The sequence below is a fragment of the Molossus molossus genome, unplaced genomic scaffold, assembly GCF_014108415.1.
Source record: "Molossus molossus isolate mMolMol1 unplaced genomic scaffold, mMolMol1.p scaffold_m16_p_9, whole genome shotgun sequence".
Lineage (NCBI taxonomy): Eukaryota > Metazoa > Chordata > Mammalia > Chiroptera > Molossidae > Molossus > Molossus molossus.
The window spans coordinates 27,893,665-27,918,781 of NW_023425403.1; the positions used below are offsets into that span (position 1 = coordinate 27,893,665).

At 33.6% G+C, this 25,117-nt stretch overlaps 1 protein-coding gene across 1 annotated transcript in view; it reads right to left on the reverse strand.

Annotated features, from left to right (window-relative positions):
* LOC118622330 (disintegrin and metalloproteinase domain-containing protein 2-like) overlaps positions 1-25,117 on the reverse strand; it is a 101,417-nt gene that overhangs the window by 24,662 nt on the left and 51,638 nt on the right. The window contains exons 12-16 of the mRNA XM_036249779.1: positions 23,818-23,954; positions 12,243-12,423; positions 10,164-10,262; positions 9,856-10,051; positions 403-508 (exon numbers count right to left, since the gene is read on the reverse strand). Of these exons, the coding sequence (XP_036105672.1) occupies positions 403-508; positions 9,856-10,051; positions 10,164-10,262; positions 12,243-12,423; positions 23,818-23,954 (719 nt within the window). The remainder of the gene's footprint in view (positions 1-402; positions 509-9,855; positions 10,052-10,163; positions 10,263-12,242; positions 12,424-23,817; positions 23,955-25,117) is intronic.

Sequence of the window (25,117 nt, forward strand, 5' to 3'; positions counted from 1 at the left end):
GAAAAAATATATATATATTAAAAAAAAAAAAAAAAAAGTGAAAAATATGCCCAAGGTCATTCAAGTTGATAAGTCGTGATGTCTGTCTGTAGAGTACATGTTCTTAAACACAGTGCTTTACTGCTTCCTGGATAGTAAAAATTCATGGATTTTCATTTCATTACTGTAAGAATGGTCATCCTATGTGTAAATTAAACAGTCTGTGGAAAGGTACAAGGGGTAGATTGGATATATGAGAAAACGAGGCTCAGACATTCTGTTATGTCAGACATTTCTAACTTGATTAAATACAGTCTTACTTCATGGACAGGTGATATTTTTATTACATATAAACTTATGTGATGATATTTTTAAATTTAAGGCAATAAATAAAGTTTCTCAGATAGATTGTGTAAAGCATACTTAGTTTGACACTTTTTGTATCCTGAAGCATCTGAACCACAATTGCCAGATTGATCAGTCATAGCGTTAAGGACCTGAAAACATTCTGGAGGACCTGCAGATGCATCTGGGGGAAATCAAAATGTGGTCAGTTGTATTCAACTTATATAAATTTAAAATAATTAACAAATATAGTTAACATTTTAAAATATATTGCACAAAATAGAGTTATAATATAAACTAAAAATAAAAACCAGGTTTAAGGTCACACAAAACCACTTCGATGAAATATTTAGAAATTAAAAGCCCTCTTTTATTATCCAGATACCTTAGATATAAACATGGTATTCAGTTTATATTTTTATTTTTAGTAAGTCTAGAAGTACATATCTATAACTATATAAGAAACTTGTACAAAAATAATTGACTTATTGGTCAGTAATCTGTGTTTGCAAAAATGTCATTTCAAGACAAGCCAGTGAACTAATATCTTGCTTTTTTTCATCATAATTTCCTCTGACCAAAAATCTTGGAGCCACAATTGATTCATCTTCACATTCACTATCTGATCCATACACAGCATGTGTTTAATTCTCATAAGATCCAACCTACTGAAAGAACAGTTTACTTACCGTAACCCTCCATCATCAGTTCTACTTTAGTTGAAGGATTAGATTAAATCAAAACCCTCTGATATGAAGATTTAACCACTGCATTGTGATGCTAAAAAAAATGACACACTAAGAGAGGAGCCCCGTTAGACACATCAGGATCTCAGCTGAAACTCCTAGAGGCAGTAGTGAACAGAACATAAGCAGTGGATTTTGTCCAGAGGTCATTTGTAAACCTGGTACGGGTAAGAAGTCAAAAGTGTAAACTCAGCAAGAGAAGCAGGCAATTGCTGGCAGATATAAAATAAGCCAAAGCTGGAGATCTTTCATAACTATAGGGACAAAACTAGAGACTCAAGGGGCATTCACGTATAGTTTAGTCCACCCCTATGACTTGTTCCTGCTTCTAAACATGTAAAAAGCAGGAGATTAAAAAATAAAGAGATGACTTCCATAAAACAGTATAGATTTTTCTGCAGTTTTTGTGCTGTGGCAGTAGGGAGAGGAGTCTTAGTAACTATAGCAACTTTCAGTTGAAAACCCCGGAGAGTTATGCCCTGGAAACAAGAGTGTACTCCATGTAGACTGAGCCTTATCTACAGTCTAACCTTAACAAATATCAGTTTCTGATTTAACTAAAGTGTTTAGTCTCTTGTTTCATGTACCTAACAGAAGAAAAAGAAACACAATAGTAGTATCTATACAAGAAAAGCATTTAGACTGAAAACAGGACCTCTCAAAGGCAATCATTAGATAAAAACAGTGCCTCAGCAGTTAGAGCATCAGCCTGCAGAGTCATGCGTTCGATTCTGGTCAAGGGCACGTACCTCAGTTGCTGTTTGTCCCTGGCCCTAGTCGGGGTAGTGTGAGAGGCAGCTAGTCGATGTGTCTCTCTCACATCGATGTTTCTCCCTCTCTCTCTTCCTCCCTCTCTATCTGAAGATAAATAGAAAAATATCCGAGGATAAAAAAAAGATAAAAACTGATTTTTTTTAAACTAGAAATATGTCTTAAAATAAAAACTCAAGAAAGAGTATAAAATAAAAACATCTATCTTTTAAAAATATTTGAGTAAGAGAACCATGGTACCTGCATACTAAAACACGCATCTGAAAGCTTACTGTAATTTTCAGAGATCTCAGAGGGCGGGTGCACTCAGCCAGGCTCCAGAGCACCAGTATCTTCCAGAGGGGCACTTTCACACAGGTTGGTGCCATGGTTTTTTGATTGGGTGCTCCAGTTGTTGTGGCTTCTGCCCAGGGGAAGCTTTTAAATCAACTGGCTCTGGTGGCCACCGCAGCTTCTATTCCTGGGTGCCACGGGATGGTAACAATCAGAGAGATAGTTCGGCTGGCTACCAGCCCCAGGGCCACGAACAGACAGCAGAATGAAACACAAGCTGTCTCTGTGAAAGGGAGAATTCTTTGCTGATACTGGAGCTTTGGCCTGAGGTAAAGGTATCTGATTGCCATACATCTAGTGGCCTACTCACGTTCTTTGAAGGGATGGAGGTTGATGGACATCATCTTTGAGCTCTCCCTCCTCTGCTTTGTCTTAGTTCTCCAGTATCGCCCATTAAATAAGATTTTACCCTCAGAATTGCCTAAGCCAATTGCTTGATTTTGATAGATAGATAGATGATAGATAGCTATACATGTACATATACATATACATACAGAGAAAAGAATTATATTCCTTACAGATTTTGTTTCTCTGATGGAATCCGGGGTAATACAGTTGAGAGGACAAAAGGACCTGTGATGTTTTAATTTGGAAATTTTCTTATCTCCCCTCAGTGCCATGGTAACCAAAATCTGGCTCACAGCTAATGAAATGGCCTGACCTATTTTTACCTTTTGTAAAAGTACCATAACCAGGGCACATAGTTGATTTTGCCCAACTTTTCAATAATAAATGGAACAAATAGACAGAAGATCAGCAAGTAAACACAAAATTAAAGCAACACTATAACTAAACTAGACATAACAGATATCTGTAGAACATTATGTTCAACAACAGAATACCTATTCTTCTGCATGCATTTTAGATTCAAGAAAATCAATAAACTAAAAAGAATTGAAATCATACAAATTATGTTCTCTGAATACAATGAAATTGAGTTTAAAAATCAATAAAAAATACATAAGAAAAATGCAATAACATGGAAATTAAAGAATGCCTATAAATAACCAAAGCATTGGAAAAAAATAAATCTCATGGGAAATTAGAAAATACTTTGAGATGAATGGAAATAAAAAGTATGGCATACAGCCCTGGCCTATTTGGCTCAGCGGTTAGAGTGTCAGCTCACGGACCAGAGAGTTCCAGGTTCAGTTCCCGCTAGGGGCGCATGCCTCAGTTGCAGTTTGTCCCCAGCCCCAGTTGGGGTTGTGTGGGTGTCAATCACTCAATGTGTCTCTCTCACATCAATGTTTCTTTCTCTCTCTTCCTCCCTCTCTCCCTGTCACTCGATCTGAGGATAAGTGCAAGAATATCTTTGGGTGAGGATAAAAAAATGTATGGCATACAAAACAAAAACAAAAACACAACACGTGTTGTAGAGGATGTAGAGAAAAGGGAACCCTTGTGTACTGTTGGTGGAAATGCAGACTGATGAAGCCGTTGTGGAAAACAGTATGGAGTTTCTCCACAAGATTAAAAAATGGAACTGACTTTAACCTAGAAATTCCACTTCTGGGAATATATCCTAAGAAACTCGAAACACTAATTCAAAAGAATATATGCAACCCTATGTTCACTGCAGCATTATTTACAATAGCCAAGATCTTTAAACAGCCCAAGTACCCATCAGGAGATGAGAGGATAAAATAGCTGTGGAGCCCAGTCAATGTGGTTCAGTAGTTGAGCATGGACCCATGCACCAAGAGGTCACCGGTTTGATTCCCACTCAGGTTGTGGGCCAGAGTCCCAGTGGGGGGCATGCAGAAAGCAGCCAATCAATGTTCTCTCTCATCAATGTTTCTATCTCTCTCCCTCTGCATTCCTCTCTCTCTAAAATCAATTTTTAAAAAAGCAGTGGTACGTTTGCACACTGGAATATTATGCAGCTATATAAAAGAAGGTAATCTTACCTTTGGCAACAGCATGAATGCACCTGAAGATTATTATACTAAGTGAAATAAGCCAATCAGAGAAAAACAAAGGCCATATTATCTTAATTTTATGTGGAGACTAAAGAACAAAGTAAAGTGACAAATAAAATAGAAACAGAGGCATGGACATGTGGAACAAACTGACAGCTTTCAGAGCAGAGGGAGGTTGAGAGACTGGATGAAAGAAGCTGAAGGGATTAAGCAATTAAAAAACATATGTCTAACTACCTATATCTATAGATAGATAGATATGGATATAGATATATAACACATAGACACAGTGTGGTGACAGCCAGAAGCACAGGGGGGTGAGGGTAGGTGAAGGTGGGCAAAGGGAGGATAAATGGAGATGGAAAGAGACTTTGCTTTGGGCAATGGGCACATGATGCAGTATGCAGATGATGTTTTGTTGAGTTGTACTGTTGAAACATGTATAGTTTTGTGAATAAATGTCACCTCAATAAATTCAGTAAAAAATCTATTTAAAAGATTTTTAAAAAAGAAGTTATGATAGTAAACATGGTTACGATTATTTGACTTTGGGTTATGAGCACACATGCAATATACAAATCATGTATCATAAAAAGTTACACTTGAAACATATATAATCTCATTTACCAATTTACCCTAATCCAGTTAATTACAAATAAAATAAAAATTTGAAATATGCTGTTAATGTTAAATTGCATATATGTCAAACAACACACACATACACACACAGGTACAGAGACACATACAAACATATTTCTTCCTCTTGCCTCTCCTGTAGCCCTAGGCAACCATTAATCTACTTTATGTCTTTATATATTTGCTTATTCATTATATTAATATAAATGAAATCAGAATATGTGGTCCTTTGTGACTGACTTCCTTAGCTTAGCTTAAAGTTTTCAAAATTCATCTACCTTTAGGAAATATCAGAATTTTGTTAAATTAATATTTTATTGCATAGTAATATTTCATATTTGGTTACTTATTCATTGAGTAAAGATGACATTTGGGTTATTTCTATGTATTGGTTATTATGAATAACAGTGCTATGAACATTTGTATGCAAGGTTTTGTGGGAACATATGTGTTCAATTCTCTTAGGTATATGCCAAGGGTGAAATTGCTATGCTTAACATTTTAAGGAATTTCCAAACTGTTTTCTTTTTTTAAATATGTTTTTATTGATTTTTTAGAGAGAGAGGAAGGGAAAGAGAGATAGTAATATCAATTGGCTGCCTCCTGCATGCCCCCTATTGAGGATCAAGCCCACAATCCGGGCATGTGCCCTGACCAGGAATCAAACCAGGACTTCTCAGTCCATGGGACAACATTCAATTGACTGACCCCCACCGGCTGGGCCCAAACTGTTTTTTAATGTGGCTACACTATTTTTATATTTCCACCAGCAGTGCATAAAAGTTCTGATTTTGCCACATTCTCACTAACACTTGCTATTATCTGTCATTTTAAATTATAGCCATCCTCAGAGGACCTGAACAGACACCTCTTCCAAGAATATATACAAATGGCCATCAGATATATGAAAAGATGTTCAACTTCACTAGTTATTGTGGAAATGCAAATCAAAACTACAATGAGATAACACTTTACACCTGATAGAATGGCTATTATCAACAAGAAATAACAAGTGTTGAAGAGGTTGTGGAGAAAAACGAACCCTCATTCACTGCTGGTGGGACTTTAAACTGGTACAGCCACTGTGGAAACTACATGGTGGTTTCTGAAAACACTACAAATGTGACCCACCAGTCCTCTTCTGGTTATCTACCAAAACACTCAAAAACATTGATTCTAAAAAATATATGCACTCCTGTGTTCATTGCAGCATTATTCACAGTTGCCAAGACATGAAGATAGGTGTTCAAAGTGTCCTTTGATAGAGGAATTGGGTAATGAAAATGTGGTACATATATACTACAGAATACTACTCAGTCATAAAAAGAGACAAAATACTGCCATTTGTGACAACATGGATGGACCTTGAAAATACTATGCTAAATGGAATAAATCAGTCAGAAAAAGCTAAGAACCATATGATTTCACTCATATATGGGACAAATGAAGCTCCGAGACACAGACAGACAACAGTATGGTGGTGACCAGAGGGAAGGAGAGTGAGGAGTAATAAAGAGCAAAGGGGCCAAATATATGGCAGCAGATGATTTGGCTTTCAGTGGTGGGCACACAATGTGATATACATATTGTGTATCATAGTAATGTACTCTGGAAACCTATATGACCCTATTAATCAATGTCACCCCAATAAATTTAATTAATAAATTATAGCCATCAAATGAATGTGAAGAAGTATTTTGTGGTTTTGATGACTAATGATGTTGAATTCTCTCATATGATTAGTCATATTTATGTCTTTTCTTGTGAAATATCTAGTCAAAACATTGCTTATTTTTAAAATTGGGTAATTTGTCTCTATTGTTGAATTGAATGTTTTTTTATGTATTTTACACAAAAGTATGTTATCAGAAATATGCATTGCGAATATATTCTCCCACTCCTTGAGTTTTCTTTTCACTTTCTTAATAATATACTTTGAAGAACAAAAGCTTTTTAAATTTTTGATGAAGTCCACCTTCATACATTTGTTTTATTTTTGTCATCTGTGCTTTGGATTTTATAGCTAAGAAAAAACATTGCCTAATTCAAGGACACTATGATTTATGCGTATGTTTTCCTTTAAATGTTTAAATGTTTTGCTCTTACATTTAGGTTTATAATGCATTTTAAGTTAATTCTTGTGTTTGGTATGAGGTAGGGGTTCAAATTCATTATCTTGAATGTAAATACACCATTGTTCAAGCTCATTTGTTGAAAAGACTTAAAAGGTATTTTTGCTCATCATAGACTTCTAGATGAACACTTATGTTCTTTTAGCCTTAAGAGGTGTCTATTTTTTCTAGCTTCTGTAATTGTTGAGAAATGAGATGGTTAACTCATTTTTGCTTCTTTACAGATATTATACCTCCACTGCCCCTTCCCACCACCCATACTTTTGTTCTCCTCTCTTTATTTTCTGGCAATTTTGCTATGATGTCTTTGTGCTTTTTATTTAGAGACACCCGTCTTAAGATTTTTTAGAGCATCTTAAATTTGTGGATTGACTTGTTTTATTTAGAAAAGTATTGGTTCTTATCTCTAAATATTGCTTCCTTCTTTCCATTCTCTATCTTACCTTTTTGATGACCCTTTCCTTAGTTAGGCAAAAGGAGTGATACAGTGATCATCTAAATCTAATCAGGCAATTATGCTAGGGTCGAAGTACAATTTTATTTGAATTAATCGCATGATCTCACATGTGGTTCTTGCAAACTACTGACAGAGAACCTTACAAGTATTTTATCTTCTCTTCACTGAAAGTCTGCCAGGGGTAAATATATCCCCCTTAGAGAATTTCAAAGTGGTTTTCTAGCCTATTAACACAGGCACTTCAAAATGTAGCAAAAGCTTTTAGGAGAAGGCTAAGATTTTCTGGAGGCAAGATTCCTCCAACCTTTGGTCTTTGATCATTTTGTGACTTCAGATAAATTTACAATGCCTTTTAAATATTTTAAGTGACCAAGTTCCTGAGCAGCGTCAGAGCTCTAGAATGCCTCATGGCAAAAAATAGTCTATGGTTTTGACAGTCCCCCTTCAATTCCAGCTTCTGAAACTTTTCTAGTCTAGCTTTGTTTTCTAGTGAAAGATCTCTGCCAAAGCCAAGCCTCATCTTTGACTTTTGAAATCTGCAAATGTTTCTAGTAACATGAATGACTGACTGTTGTCCCCTAAGAGATGTACAGTTTCTCTCCTGTGAAAATTTACATCATTAGCATGTCTTTTTGTTTACTGTACTCTAATGCTTTTCAAATATCATCAATGCAGTGTATCTTGATTTTTCTAGTAATTTTCTCATAGTTGCATCTGTCACTATTTGCTACATCCTTTTCCTAACTTTAATATTAAATATAGGTTTTATTTTAATGTGGTTGTTAAATATTTATATGTAAAAATACCTATCATAGTATTTGTTTTCCTATTCTATTCTCATTTATAACTTTTGCCTGAAAGTTAATTAAATGTTATTAATTTTGTTTTCTTCTCCTCTATTAACTTTTAGTTTCATATTATTTTATTATTAGTCTTGTAGTTAGATTATAAAAATAATACTTGACTTATATGCTAATTTTTAATTATTCTGTGTGTTGCATTCTATTGAAATGATAGTTTTGTTTCAGTTAATTTTTTCTTGTGAAACTTTATATTTTTATTCAACAGGTTAACATACTTTAGACATATTAATAGCTTCATTTCATATTATTCTTTATCTTTTAAAATATATGTAGTATATATCTTTATTTTTTTATATTTTAAAAAGTATGTATATCAGTCAACAATGACTTTTACAATTTCTGTGATTATTTCTTCTTCTTGCTTAATTGTTCTTTCTCTTGGGTTAGTCTCCCTTATTTTGGACACTATTCACAACACATTCTACAAAGGTGAATTTGGAAAGTAAATTATATGAGTTTAAATGATTTAATATACCCTCTCTTTTTAGCACTGGAATACATTTCTTAACTATATCTGCCAGCGTAGATAGAAGTTCTACCTTTTTAATGATTTAACCAAAATTTTTATTTATTTTTAAACTTTAACCAGTATACTTTTCAATTCATGATCTTCTCCCTCCAACATATACATACTTATATACTACATATGAATATTTCTTCTTAATTTTCTCACCTGGTTTTCAATCACCTGCTATATTGTAGGCCACTTTTCCATTCTATGCCTTTCTTTCCTTTTATCTTTGTGTTGCCTTTCTTTAAACTAATAGTCATTCTGATTATATGTTCATTTTGGGAGTTGATAATCACTTCACAACATTTTTTTTTTTTAACATAGAAATTAGAGTAGGCATTACTACCTGTTCTAATTGAGAGAAGGTTGACCCATCTGGCTGTTTCTAAAAATATCCTAAATATTTTCTCTGTCAATTGCTATTAATTCCTGTGAGACAGACATGAAATAATGTTGCCATTTGCTGCTGTTTTCATCTCCTTAAGCAAATGATTCTATGTGTATTTTGTGCAATAGCTTTCCTTTTGTTTTCAACCTCAGTCAACATTTTACATGGCTTCATAGTTCCTTGATTTTAGGATTCTCTTTGGGAGTTTCATGAATCATCCTCGTAATTTCCTGGTGCAAATGTGTGCATCTGTCTCTGTGTGTCTGTATGCGTAGTTTAAATTGTATTCATATGTCGACTTATATTTATGACCCTTTTAATGCTCATAGGCATATGTATTTATTCTATATTTAAAAAAAAATGTGAGTATGGAATGAATGAGTGATTGACACATAGTTTTGTGTTTTACTCATACAATTTCCATTCAGGCAGAGCCATTGATTCTCTTCACATGGATGACCATTCTGAGCATAAAAGTCATCAGGACATGATATAGATGATCCACTGTCTGTGTTCAGTCTGCCGTCTTCTTTCTTGAATGCAGATCCCATAGACTTTTTGTATTTTCCTTTATTATTTTGTGGGAATACATCAGAGTTGTATTCCCAGATAACTTTTATAAATTTTTCCTTTTAGTATTCCTCTTCTCTTTCTGTAATTCTTTAAAAATGCTTATAATTACATTATTAAAAAAATCAGTTATATATCAACATCTATTTCTTTTCAGTTTCCAGAAAAATGTATATACATGAAATCAAATTATAATAAATACCTCCACCAAATATAGCCATGCATTGTAGTTTCACACTCTTACACAGTCCCTTCAGGCAGAGCCCTTGATCTTCATCGCATGGAAAACCATCTTGAGCATGAAAGTCATCTGGACATGATGCAGAAGATCCATTGCAAAATTCAGGGAGATCACATTCATCAACGGTACTCCTACATAACTGTCCTTTTGCTTTATACTGATGGTATGAGGTAAATCATATTGAATAAAGCAGAATGCAAACATGTAGATATTATAAAGAATGATAACTTTACTTATATAGGTAATATAAAAATTTTAAGAAGACTTACGTTACAAAATTCACAGCATGTTTCTTCATCACATTTGTAACCAGCTTTTAGTTTACATGTGCCAGCCTCACAGCATTTGTTTTGGGTTTTACCACATTGCTGAAAGAAAAACCAAATGCTCTGAAATATCTTCCAACTTTTATTTACATTGGGTACTTTTTTTTTTTTTGGTTAATCTTCACTCGAGGATATTTTTCCATTGATTTTTTAGATAGAGTGGAAAGGAAGTGGGAGAGAGAGAGAGAGAGAGAGAGAGAGAGAGAGAGAGAGAGAGAGAGACATCATGTGGGAAAGACACATCTCACATCGATTGGTTGTCTCCTGACTGGGGCCAGGATCAAACCTGCAACCCTGGTTTGTGCCCTTGATTGGGAATAGAACCCTCAACCCCTTATGTCCTTGGGCTAACACTAACCACTGAGCCAAACCTACCAGGGCAACATTGAGTACATCTTTTAATGATATCAATGTCATATAGACAGATGCTTAACATACATGTTGGCAAACAAAAAATTGCACTTATTTATTCATGCATTTAACAAAAATTATATTAGTTACTTACAATGTGCTAACCTGTGTGTTTTTTATATCCCTAGAGTAGGTTTGACTATATTGGTAGTAGGATTTTCTGAATTCCTGGAGGCCACCAAAGCCAGCCTCCAGGAGCTTGCTGGCTCTTGTAGACAGGGACAGTTAAATTAAGACTTGAAATAAAAGTCACAACTTAACAATTTTATTAGAGTGACTAGTTATTACTCATTCTTTATGAATCTACTGTATTTCAATAAGTCAATAACTTTATGAGATATTCAAAGTTTATTTTACTTTTCTCTAAAGATGAAGAACTAAAAAATATTTCTGAACATGACTGAAATTGTCACGTTTACATCACTCATCCCTATTTCATGATGCCTTGTATTTTACGTTGTAATTCATCTATGCTGAATGATTATGTTTCTTTTCAATTCTATTATTAGGCTTAATAAAAGCAACATATAAGAAGAAAGCTGGGAGATGATACTTGACACACACACACACACAGTTTTAAAATTCCCAAGAATTTTAAAAAGGGTTGATTGATTCAAATTTTTCAATAAGTTATACAAAAATAAATAATAGATTTCAGTGATCTATATGACTCATAGCATGATACTTAGTAGGGCACACTAAATTTGTAGTATTTTCCAGAACTGTTCTGCCTAATCTATATCTATGGTTATTGCTATCTGAAGGGGATTCTAGCAGGTTAAATTATATAACAGGGATTTGGACTCAATTACATGATATTTAATAGAACCAAAGAACACTACTGTCAATTTTTATTAGAAATTTTCAAGGTGCTTTCATTTAGATCCAAACAAGGAAAAACAGGTGGGTGCTGAGGAATAATTTCTTAAAAGCATATATTCCAATTAGTTATCTAAAATCACACTTTTCATATTGAGGAGAGTACACATGAATGACCTTAGCTATTGCAGTAGGGAACACTGAACTCCATTCTTGTCTTCTTGATTCTCTCATTTTTATACAATTCACTGTGAGTCTCAACCTCGACTTCCCTCATTGCATTCCCTTTATTTCTTCTCTTATCACCTCCTTCTGATCCAGAAGCTATTTGTAAGATTTCTGTGAGTTTGAAAATCAGCTTTTATGGATTATGTATGGCCCAAATCTTTTTGACTGAAGTATTGACCTGGATTAATATACTCAAAGTCAGAAATATGCCTCCTATGTTTTCTTACTCAATTTTAAAACCTTTATATCTTTCTGAATGGTAGAGGATTTTAGGTTAAGAATAAATACAAGAAATATACACAAGAGGGGCAACTTAAATCTAGGTCAACCCAGCTATGGGTTTAATGCTCTTGACAATCACTTGTACAGATAAATCTACAAACTATTAAATCTGTACATTGATATACAAGTGTACTCATTAGTTTATTAAAATCCCTATATACTTTCTTAAAGTCTTTGTAGAAAAGTAAATTTGATCAATTATGAAAAATAACAGAGAAACACTATAAAAAGTAATTACTTTTGATGTAATTCTGGTATGTATTCCTTCAAATTAGTACCAACCTCTGTAGTCCCACAGTCACATTCTTCTCCTTCTTCCACTTTTCGATTACCACAAACTGCAGCTTTGTATGATGGATCTAACGGTGGATGATTTTCAAGACATTGGGATTTTGGCTTTGAAATAAAACGTGTAAAACCTTCTATACTGCAGTTACTAAAGATCTTCACACCACTGGAATGACTAAAAATACATTAAAGTTCAACTTTTTATGTAACCATTGCATCCATAAACTGCCTAGCCTGAGAATAAAGCTATTTAATAACATTCCACAACAGACAAAATGTTTAATTTTATTAGTGTCAGCTATGCACAAACTCATATTAAATATTTTTAGTAGAATGAATAATTAACCAATAAAATTTTTTTACAGAATTTCATTCTTTTTTCTTTTTTCCCCCCTTTATTGAGTTTAGAGAGATAGGAAGAGGAAGAGAGACATAGAAACATCAATGAGAGAGAACATCGATTGGCTGCCTCCTCTTAACTTCTAAATATTGTAATACCCTTGCATTAAGAAAAGAGACTGGGCTTTTCCACTTCTTTATATTTACTCATAGATAATCTTTTTAAGTTATAGGTTTTAAATAACACCAATACCTAACAACTCAGATATTTGTTTTTCTAACTCAAACATACTACTTAAACTGCAGAGTCCAATCCAAATTCTTTACTCAGTGTTTACACAGAGATGACATCTCTAAGTACATGTGTAGCATACTACTCCTTTTCTATCCTTTATTCCCTTAGTGACACTAATTTTTCTTCAAAATATTTATTGAAAACTAGAATATTACTTACTTATTTATTAATTATGTATTAGTCTGATTAGTTTTTTTTAGCTCTAGGAGAAAAGGCATTTTCAATTGTTTTGTTCACTAGCAAAAAACTAAGAGCTCAATGATTATTTTTAAAAAACGAAAGAGTGCATGGTTAAAACTGTTGTATAGTAGATCTTTTGGCCAATGTTTCACTATAATTTTTATTACTCTGAATAGCTTTAACAAGTAAAGAGATTATAATCATGAAGGGCTATAATCTGATGACAAATATAGCTAACATGAAGTTATTGACTTTTAAAGCCAGAGAGTCCTAGTCATTCAGATTATTACAGAAAAATTGTTATTCCAATGAGGACTACAAATTAGAGAGTTTTGAACAAACTACCAGTTTTGATATTTTTTGTTGTTGTCACATCCTGCTTAAACATACCCTTCAGTTATATTAACCATGATGAATGCATTTATTATTACATTGCCAACAATTCAGGTGACTTCTATTTAAATGCCACAAATTAAAAGTTGAGAAAGCAATAGAACTTTAATATTACTGAGAACCAGGCAATGCAAAATCAAAATTGTCCATATATTTTCTGGTAATGAATTAATGTTTTCATTAGAAAGAAAATATCAATCATAATCATATCCAATGGGACAATTATTTGAAGTTTGAATCTTTGCACAGATTTTCTGGATGTTCCCATTCTCATTCTCTCATTAAAAAAAAATAATAATAATACCAGAGCTTCTAATTTTCAGTTCAATATGTAATATCCTTGTAGAAATGCCTATAATCTTACTTTTTGTAAAATTAAGAGTGGGCAGATATAAAGGTTAGATGATTGGCTTTCAATAAAGCTAGAAATTTAAGTTCTAGGAAGTAATGTTGACAGTCATGATTTTATGTGACCCTTTATTTCATTGGTGACTATAAACTTGGTTAATTTAATTTTGTAGTTAAAACTTCCATCATGAATTATGACATTATCTTGGAAATGTAAGCCACTATGTAGAAATCAATGTGAAAATATAGTGTGAAATGCCACAAAATTAATATAATTTTTAGAAATTAAAACAATTTTTTAAAATAAAAATATAAAAAAAACCCTTCTCTTTGGCTTAAGTCATTATTACTTTGGGTTTTCTATTACTTGCAGCAAAATTTAAATACAAACTCTATCTCAATAAATACAGACATCAATTAAGATACTACTGTTTTAATTATCTTTCAAACATTTACTTCCTCACCACAAAATTTTTGAACATTGACAACAGTATATAGTGTTCTGAATTGAGAATAATAGAATAGTGTATCTTTTTTCTTAATTTATAAGCAGAACATGTTTTCCATATTTTGCATTTTTCAGAAGCAACATTATTAATAATAAAATAAAATCTGTTTTTAAATATAATTTAAAAGAAATTATTAGAGGCATCTCAATTACCAACTAAAAACAGTTAAACGACATCTAAACACTCTTGCTTTTACTGTGAAGTGTGTACAGTATGAAAATAATAAAACAAAAATTAAAAAAAGATTTAAAAATACTATTAAATAAGTCTCAATAAACTTCAAAAGATATATATGTATGTATATATATGTATGTATATATATATCTTTTGAAGTTTATAATTATATAAATTATAATTTAGGACCACAATAGACATTAATTCAATCATCAATAATAAAAAGACAACTAGATTATTCACAAATATTAAGGCATCGATTAAATACTTCTAACATAATTCAGTAGCCAAAGAATAAATCACAGAGAATGTGTGAAAATATTTCAACTAAATAAAAAAACAAATGTCAAAAATTGTGGTATGTAATTGAATCTGTGGTTAGAGGGAAATATATAACTTTAGAAAGACTTACACAGAAAGAAAGTTTAAAATCAATTAGTTGAGTTTTTACATAAAATTTAGGGGAAAAAACTATGCATAAAGAAACTATGCATAAAGAAAGAAACATAAAATGGAGAAGTAATAAGAAAGAGTGAATAAAATTAAAATAAGGGACTTGAGTAACAAAAGGTGAGATGACCATTATCACAGACCCCAACAGGACTGGAATTTACTCAGTGGCTTGTAGGGGAAGGTAGAAGTGACTCAAGATTTGGAGGGCACTGGGAGTTTTGTGCTGAATCACTCCCTAATAGGACAGTAGCCCCAGAACCCCAGGGACAAGTGAGAGCCTCTCCCTCAAGAATTTAACGCCACACAGCCAGGCCAGAGAAATGCAAATCGAGGCTCATTAGCAGCAAGCAAGCATCTGCCTTACCCTCTGAAAATCCTCTTACCCTGAACATCTGAGGGATTTTTTTTTTCATTCAGTTGAGGGCTACAACCCAAGGCTCATCAAGTAATGGAGACTAATAGCGTCCAGGCAAACAGCTAGAGGATAACTGAACCTTTCCTGGGCTTGCAAAAATAGCCAGAAATGTAAGACTTGACAGTGGTGTTTAACGTGGATCCTCACACAAATGTCCAAACCCAGAGGGAGCCACAACCAGTGGAACACTAATACCCACAGGGAAAATTTGGCAAGATCAAAAACCACTGAGACAGCCAAAATGGCAAAACAAAGAAACAAATACCAAATGAAAGAATAATATAATATGACAGAAGATGAAATAAATGAAAGGGAATTGAACAAGATATCAGAGGGACAGTTCAGAGTAAAAATCATGAGGATGCTGAATAGCATGAGTAAAAATATAGAAGCGTTGAAAACATACCAATTGGAAATGAAGAATGACATAGCAGAAATAAAGGACACATTGGAAGGAATAACCAGCAGAGTAGAGGAGGCTGAGGATTGAATCAGTGAATTAGAATATAGGGCAGAAAAAAATCACCCAATCAGAGAACCAAAAACAAACAAACAAACAAAATTAAAAATCAGAAAGAGAGCCTAAGAGAACTGTGGGACAAATGGAACATAACAACATCTGCATCATAGGAGTTCCAAAAGAAGAAGTAAATGAGCAAGGGTTAGAAAATATATTTGAAGAGATAGACACAGAAAACTTCCCTAACTTGGTGAAGGAAAAAGGCATTAAAGTTCAAGAAGCAAGGAGAGCCTCAAGTAAGAAGAACCCAAACAGGCCCAACCAAGACACATAATAATTAAAATGCCCAAAATTAAAGACAAAAAGAGAATCCTAAAGGCAGCAAAAGATAAGCAACAGGTTATCTACAAAGGAACCCCCATAAGGCTATCAGCGGATTTCTCAATATAAACATGACAGGCCAGAAGGGAATGGCATGAAGTAATCAAGGTAATGAAAAGGAAGGATCTGAATCCAAGACTAATCTATCCAGCCAGGCTATCATTCAAAATAAAAGGTGAAATAAAGACCTTCCCAGACCGAAAAAAATAAAAAGGCTTAGGGACTATATTTACACCAAACCAGCACTGCAAGAAATATTAAAAGGACTGCTGTAATAAGTAGAAGAAACAAGAAGAAAAATATAACCACAATAAAAAAAAGGCAATAAATAAGTACATATCAATGATAACCTTAAATGTAAATGGATTGAATGCTCTGATCAAAAGACACAGAGCAGCTAATTGGATAAGAGACATGACTCATATGTATATTGTTTACAAGAGACCTACCTCACAATGAAAGACTCACAGAGGTTGAAAATGAAGGGATGGAAAAAAAATTCTTCAAGCAAATAGAAAAAAAAAAAAAAAGATCTGGGGTGGCAATACTTATATCTGATAATTCACACTTCAAACTGAAGGCCATAACTAAAGACAAAGAAGGTCACTATATAATTGTCCTCACCCGAGGACATTTTTTCTTTTTCTTTTTCTTTTTTTTTTTTATCCTCACCTGAGGACATTTTTCCATTTTTTGTTCAGGTAGAGTGGGAGGGAGAGAGAGGCACAGAGAGAGAGAGAGAAACATCGATGTGAAAGAGACACATTGAGTGGCTGCCACCCGCATGACTGACCAGAGCCGGGGACAAACTGAAACCGAGGTACATGCCCTTAGCGGGCACCGAACCGGGGTCTCTCAGGACCGCAGGCCAACGCTCTAACGGCTGAGCCAAACCGGCCAGGGCTTTTTTATTTTTTATCCTCACCCGAGGACATTTTTTCTTTTTCTTTCTTTTTTTTTTTGCCACTATATAATTTTGATAGGATCTATCTAACAGGATGATATAACCTTGATAAACATATATGCACCCAATATAGGAGCACCATAAGGAAATTGAAACAATAATCAATAAATTCCCAAAACCAAAAGCCCAGGCCTGGATGGCTTCACAGGGGAGTTTTACTGAACATTCAAAGAAGAACTAACACCTATTCTCCTCAAACTATTCCAAAATATTCAAGAAGAAGGAAGACTTCCAAACTCATTTTATGAGGCCAGCATAATTCTAATTCCAAAATCAGATAAAGACACTACAAAGAAAGAAAACTACACGCCAATATCCCTGATTAACATAGATGCCAAAATCCTTAACAAAATATTAGCAAATCAGATCTAGCAGTATATTAAAAAAATTATTCACCATGACCAAGTGGAATTCATCTCAGGTATGTAAGGTTGGTACAATATTCACAAATCAATAAATGTGATACACCACATAAACAAAATGAAAAATAAAAAACCATATGATCAAAGGATTCTGAAAAAGCATTTGACAAAATTCAGCGCCCATTTCTGATAAAAATGCTCAGCAATGTGGGAATAGAAGGATCATATCTCGAAATAATAAAGGCCATATATGAAAAAGCTACAGCCAATATCATACTCAATGGGCAAAAACTAAAAACATTTCTCTTTAGAACAGGAACAAGATAGGAATGCCCACTTTCGCCACTCTTATTTAACATAGTACTGGAAGTCTTAGCCACAGCAATGACATGAGGAAAAAATAAAAGGGATCCAAATTAGAAAGGAAGAAATGAAAATGTCATTATTTGCAGATGAAATACTATTGTAAATAGAAAACCCTAAAGACTGCATCAAAAATCTTTTAGATTTAATAGATGAATTTGACAATGTAGCAGGATACAAAATTAACATCAAGAAATTGATGGCATTCTTATACACCAATAATGATCTCACAGAAAGAGAAACTATAAAAACAATTTCATTTACCATTGTGGCAAAAAAATTAAGATACCTAGGAATAAACTTAACCAAAGAAGTAAAGGACCTATATGCAGAAAATTACAGGACATTGAAAAAAGAAATAGAGAAAGATATAAAAAAATAGAAGCATATACCTTGTTCATGGATTGAAAGAATTAACATCATTAAAATGTCCATACTACCCAAAGCAATCTATAGATTCAATGCAATTCCCATCAAAATACCAATGTCATATTTCCTAAAACTAGAACAAATCTTCCAATGCTTATATAGAACCCAAAAAGACCCCAAATAGCCACACTGATCTTGAAAAGAAGAACAAAGTAGAAGGGACAACAATACCGGATATCAGGTTATACTACAAAGCCACTGTAATCAAAACAGCCTGCTACTGACACAAGAACAGACATATAGACCAGTGGAACAGAATAGAGAACCCAGAAATGGACCCAAGACACTATGCTCAATTAATATTTGACAAAGTTGGCAAGAACTTGCAGCAGAGTAAAGACAGCCTCTTTAATAAATGGTATTGGGAAAATTGGACAGCTACATGCAAAAAATTAAATTACACCATCAACTTACACCATACACAAAAATAGACTCAAAATGGATAAAAGACTTAAATGTGACCCATAAATCCATAAAAAATTCTAGAAGAAAATGTAGGCAACAAAATTTCAGACATCATACGGAGCAGAATTTTCACTGATACATCACCTAAGGCAACAGAGAAACAAAGGAAGAAATGAACACATGGGATTACATCAAACTAAAAAGCTTCTGCACAGCAACAGAAACAACCATCAAAATGGAAAGGCAACCCACTATATGGGAAAGCATACTTGCCAATGATACATCACTTAAGGGACTAATTTCCAAAATATATAAAGTACTCATACAACTCAACAAAAGGAAGGCAAAGAGTCCAGTTAAAAAATCAGCAAAGGACCTCTCCAAAAAGGACATACAAATGGCCAAGAGACATATGAACAAATGCTCATCACAAATCATCAGAGAGATGCAAATTAAAACGACTGTGAGGCATCACCTCACACCTGTCAAAATAGCTGCCATCAACAAATCATCAAACAACAAGTGCTGGCAAGGGTGAAAATTGGACTCTAGTAGACTGCTGGTGGGAATGCAGACTGGTGCAACCACTATGGAAAACAATATGATGTTTCCTCAAAAATTAAAAATTGATCTGCCATTTGACCCAGTGATCCCTCTTATAGGAATATATCCTGAGAAGCCTGAAGCATCAATCAGAAAGAATACATGTATCCCTATGTTCAAAGCAGCACTATGTACAATTGCTAAGATCTGGAAACAGCCCAAGTGTCCCTCAATAAATGAGTGGATAAAAAAATATGTGATACATATACACAATGGAACACTATGCAACTGTAAGAAAGAAAAATCTCTAATCATTTGAGACTACACGGAGGCATCGAGAGAGTATTATGCTAAGTGAAATAAGCCAGTCAGAGAAAGAGAAATAGTACATAATCTCCCTTATTTGTGGAATATAATGGAAAAAAAAAGAATATGAGCAATATAGACCCAGAGACATAGAAAGGAGTATGGTTCAGACTGAGAAGCTTCAGAAGATGAGCAAGGGAGGGCAGGGAAAGATAAACCAAAGAACTTATATGCATATTTGCGTAACCAAAGGACATAGACAACAATGCTTGGGAGAGGTGGTGGGAGGAGGGTGTCTGGAGGGGAAAAGGACAAACATCTATAACAAAAATAAATTAATTAAAAAATTAAAATAAGGTCTTTAAAAAAATCAATTAATTTGACAAAACCCATTAGAGTGATTGACAGTGAAAGAGAAAACACAAATTACTATACCAAAGTAAGTATACTTTGGTATACTATATATCTATACCAAAGATAAAAGAGGTCATTATCACTAGAGATCTCAGTGATTTCAAAAGGAAAATAAATAAAAATTATTTTAAAAATTTATGAAAAATTAATCAATTTCAATAAAAATGTTAGAAAACCAAAATTATCAGAAATCTTTATATCCATATAGCTTAAATATTAATTATTAAATACCTCCACTAAAAAAGAAGGCATTGGTGAATTCTATCAAATAATTTAAAATTATTACTAGTTTTCCAAAATTAGCTTTAAAATATTTTATGAAGCCAATGTTACCCTGATAATAAAACCAGTTAAAGGAACTACAAGATAAAACAACGAAAGATCAATATTCCTTGTATATATGGAGTCAGCTGTTAGGGAAAATATACAGCAACAAATAAGACAAATACAAAAACAGTGAAAATAGAAGAAGAATAATGCATCATGCCCAAACACGGTATATCCTGGAAAAACAAAATTATTTAAACAACGGAAAACAATCAATAAGTGTTTTAATATATCAACAGAAAAAGTAGAAAAATAAAACCACATTATCATCTCAACACCTGAAGAATCTATTATGATGAAAACTTTGTCAAACAAGAAATAAAAAAGAACATTCTCAATCTGAATTAAAAACCCTCTATGATAAACCTTTACCTAACATATTTAATTGCGAAAGAGCAAAGATTTTTGTCTCTAAGTCAGAAGTACAGCAACAGCCACACACCCCAGTTCTATTTTACATTGTACTAGAGACCCTAAACACAGGAGCAGGCAAAAAAATACAGATTTTAAAAGACTAAATAGGATAATGTAAAACTATATGTACTATATATGATTGTATATGTACAAAATTCTAACAAAGATAAATTAAAGGTCCCAGAATTAATAAGTTAATTTAACAAAGCTGCAGGATATAATTTCGATATAAAATTATCAATATAAAATTTCTATACATTTGCCACAAACAACTGGAAATTTCATTGTCACATAAATAGGCACAGTTAGAACAATATAAGTCAATATATTTACAGTTAATAATGTCTCCAAAAAATAGTGAGGAAACACTGCATTTTGAAGGGTTCTAATCATGATGAGACTAATTCAGACATCCTAACAAAATAAACTACTTTCAAAATTGAATAAGGAATAACTTGACAATATTTAAAAGCAGTGGAAGATTCAAAGAGCTATTAATATGTAAAATCTTTTAATCCTTCCTATCATTTCTTCACCATTATAGCTATTATCATTGTTACATTCAGTATCACAAGCAACATAATCATCATCATTGTAAAAAAAACTATAACATAATAAAAGATAAATAAAAATTTAATAGGCAGTGCTCAGTATTATTAATATAAGCTCCATAAAATGTCATTTGTCTTTGTTTAAATTAACCAGAAAAATACACACACACACACACACACACACAAACAAAACAAAAAAAGCAAGGCACGAACTTTATTGCAGGAAATTTGTGAATGTGATCCTAGGAAGAAAGGTTAAAGGAGTAGAGATTAAAAAAAGAGAGAGAGAGAGAGAGAGAGAGAGAGAATAAGGAAAAATCAACCCTATGTATGTTTTATTGAGATGGCGAAAATGGCTCTATTCTGTTGGGACCACAAAGAAGTGTACAGAATATTTAGTGGAATTGTCCTTAGATGGCCAGGAATGGTGATCCAATCAAGTAGTTGAAGGTTGGTCCTGTGAAGGGAGTAGCTACTTTCATTCTAAGGGATGTTTTACGGATAGCCTAAGGGAGAATCTAATCAATATTTGTGGATTTCAAAATGTTGACCAGGTCATTAAAATGCTTCCTGTGAAGGAAATACTTTTTGCGGGAATGTGAACTTAAGATATAGAGATCTTCATACTTTGTGCCCACTTTAAATCAATTCGCATCCCTCTTCCCCACACTTTCTTGTCTTTAAATATCCAGTCTTGTAGATTCTAAACCCTCGCCCAAATACCCAAGATATTTGCCACTGCTCAGGCTAAGTAGATCCCAATCTCTAGCATTTCTCTCACAGAAGATAGAAAAGAATAGTTTGCAAATATGCATGCTGGGACTTTTACCATTTGCCATTGTCTGTAGGTCTTATTCTAAATGGAGAATAATATGGAAAAGTGATTTATTTTTTTCTTCTAACTAACATATTGAGATGACATGTTCTTAAAACAAGACAGCTTTTTTCTTTCTCTAGTAGTGAGTTTTAGGGAACCATCATCTGGCCATTGGTGTGAAGTGATTAAAAAACATTGGTGCAATAGAGGCAGGTGCCATAGGGATTTGAGATCCCTGGCTGTATTATTTACTTGCACTATCTGGATTTTTTTTAGCTTGTTCCCGAATTTACCATTTTGGTCATCAGATAGATTAATATGTCTATTTGATCTTATAGTTCTGTGGATCTGAAAGTACACAAACTATGATGAAAATATTAAACTTTAGTAACATAGTAACTTGGTGTTTCCCAGATGCATGCTCAACTCAACAAGGGTCCAGTAGCCTACCAGGAGCTGAAACAGTACTCCAGGGGTCTGCCCTATAAATCTTTGATCCTTGTCAGAGATTCCACATTAAAGCTAACTTATAAGGAATATCTTTAGTTAAAAAAAAATATTTTTTTGATATTAGAGAAAGAGATGAAGGGAGACGGAGAGAGACATCAATGAGAGAGAATATCAATTGGCAGCCTCCTGCATGCCCCCTACTGGGGATCAGGCCCACAACCTGGGCATGTGCCCTGAGTGGGAATTGAACTGGCGACCTCCTGGTGGATGGGTTGATGCTCAACCACTGCACCATGACAGACAGGCAGAATATCTTTAGTTTTATCATATCTTAATGGTCATAAGTAACAAAGGACAAGGCATCCTGCATCACGTCCTGCACCTGTTGCAGTGCCCTCTCTGTACATCATCTCCTGCCAAAGGTGTCCTTGTTGCCATCAGATCATTTATTAATCTAGTTCAACAATCATTCCACAATAGTGTGTTTACTATAGTCATTTCTGGGATAACTATTTAATATGGGTTCCTCCCAAATCAGAGCCTGAAATAAAAATTTGAATACAAGTACTTTCAGGAAATGGTTATGGAAGCAGGAGAGAGGGGAGAGAGAGAGTGAGATATTATAAGTTTGCTGTTGTAGATAATTGGATTTGATTTTCTAAGACATCTGAGAAGCAGAAAATGCCTCCAGAATTGTTTATCAGAAAGATAAAAGGCTGGCTCCAGTCACTGAATGGATAATTGATTTCCTAATCCCTGACTGTCTGCTCCTAATTTTATAAAATCTCATAGTGTACTTTAAGAATAATGATGATAATAGCAAATTCACTAGGTTTTAAAGCATGATAAGGATACTGTAAAAGGCCTCCTCTGATAACAAAGTAAAAGCTGAATAACATAATCTATGAAGTCAGCAGATGCCAAGATCTCAGGCTGAGCCATGTCAGAATGAAGGAGATTTATGCAGACCAGACCATACTAATAAATCATTCTTGTATAGTGATCACAAGCCAGTATTTGTCTTATCTTAACCAGCCTTAAATTATAAAATCATGCAATAAATGTAAGAATAGATTACATATGACAAAGCAAGTGTGACATTAGAAAATATTGAAATAGATATTTGGGACTTGGGTTATGTATTTTGATCTGGGGGTTATTGGTCACAGGTTATGCTCAACCATTTTTAATTATTTTAACAGCTTGGGCTTTAAATATACCAAACTTATTTTCATATAAACTATATGTGTAAGCCATATAAAAATAAAGCATCTTACATCGCTTCTGGGTTCATTATGCAGACTGCTCCTGAGCACTGGCATTTTTCAATGTCATCGTAAACTATTCCCATACTAAGGCTTAGTAATTGAGTTATAATAACTGCAAGTGATTCCAGATTTAGGGCTTTGGGGTGCTGGAAAGAAACATACATATATAAACTCACATTTTAGGAGGTAATTCATTTACTGGAAGAATAATGTAATTATTAAAAATAGTCATATGACAAAATGGAATGGAGCCTTCTAATAGATTAACCACAGAAGTGCCTTCTACATTGGCCTAATTTATTACAGGTATCATTATCAATATGAAAAAGTATGAATAGTGAAATCCAAAATTTTACCAAAATGTAAATGCATGGTTCATTTGGTGGCATCAAAACAAGATAAAAATTGCTCCAATAACATAATTATATATAACAATAATCATAGTCACATTTGTGCTAACAAAAACATTAAAGAAATACACCTACAGTATCAGATTATTAACAGGTTGTGCTAATTTATAATTTGATTATTTAGACATGATATATTAACCCATTGAATTAATTTATATTATGGTAATAATGACTGATAATGACAATGTCAACTTTCCACTGTTGTTTAAACTATTTTTGAAACCAAAATGTCTTTATCGTTTTCTCTTTGTAAATGTAAGATGCCTATATAGCACATTTTGACCATATTAAAATATATGAAGTTTAAGAAAAATCCTGTGATTCACACCATATCTTCATATATAACTAAGAACACTTTTATGAATATACTTCAAGATAGGTTTCCAGGGAGTACATTTTGGTGTATTCTGTTTGCTTCTCTAAATCAACTTTCCATCATTTTCCACCCTGCTCTCCAGCCCAGGATGACACCAAGGGATTATATCAGAAGTTCCTTTGCCCTCTGTTTTGCTGTGGTCTAATGAGGGAAGAGAGGGTGAGAAAAAGCAAGTGTTTATTACCATCATTGTCAGGGCATTTATGATGGTCTGAATCCTTGAGTGGAGGTCTCTACATTCTGTCCATGTCTCTAATAAAATGACTCTGTCCCTTCTTTCAAGCCTGGGCGACAAATTAAATAGATTTATTACTAGCTCTCAGATACTGCAAAGTCCCTACATCTTGCATACACATTGATGAATGGCCCCTTTATCAAATGATCATAGTTGAATGTACCACCCACTTTTAGAGACAGGGAGAGAAAAGAAAAGAAAAATAAGAAGATGAAGAAGGAGGAGGAGGAGGAAAAGGAAGAGAAAAAAGAGAAAAGGAGAGGGTAGAGAATGGAGAAAATAGAAGGG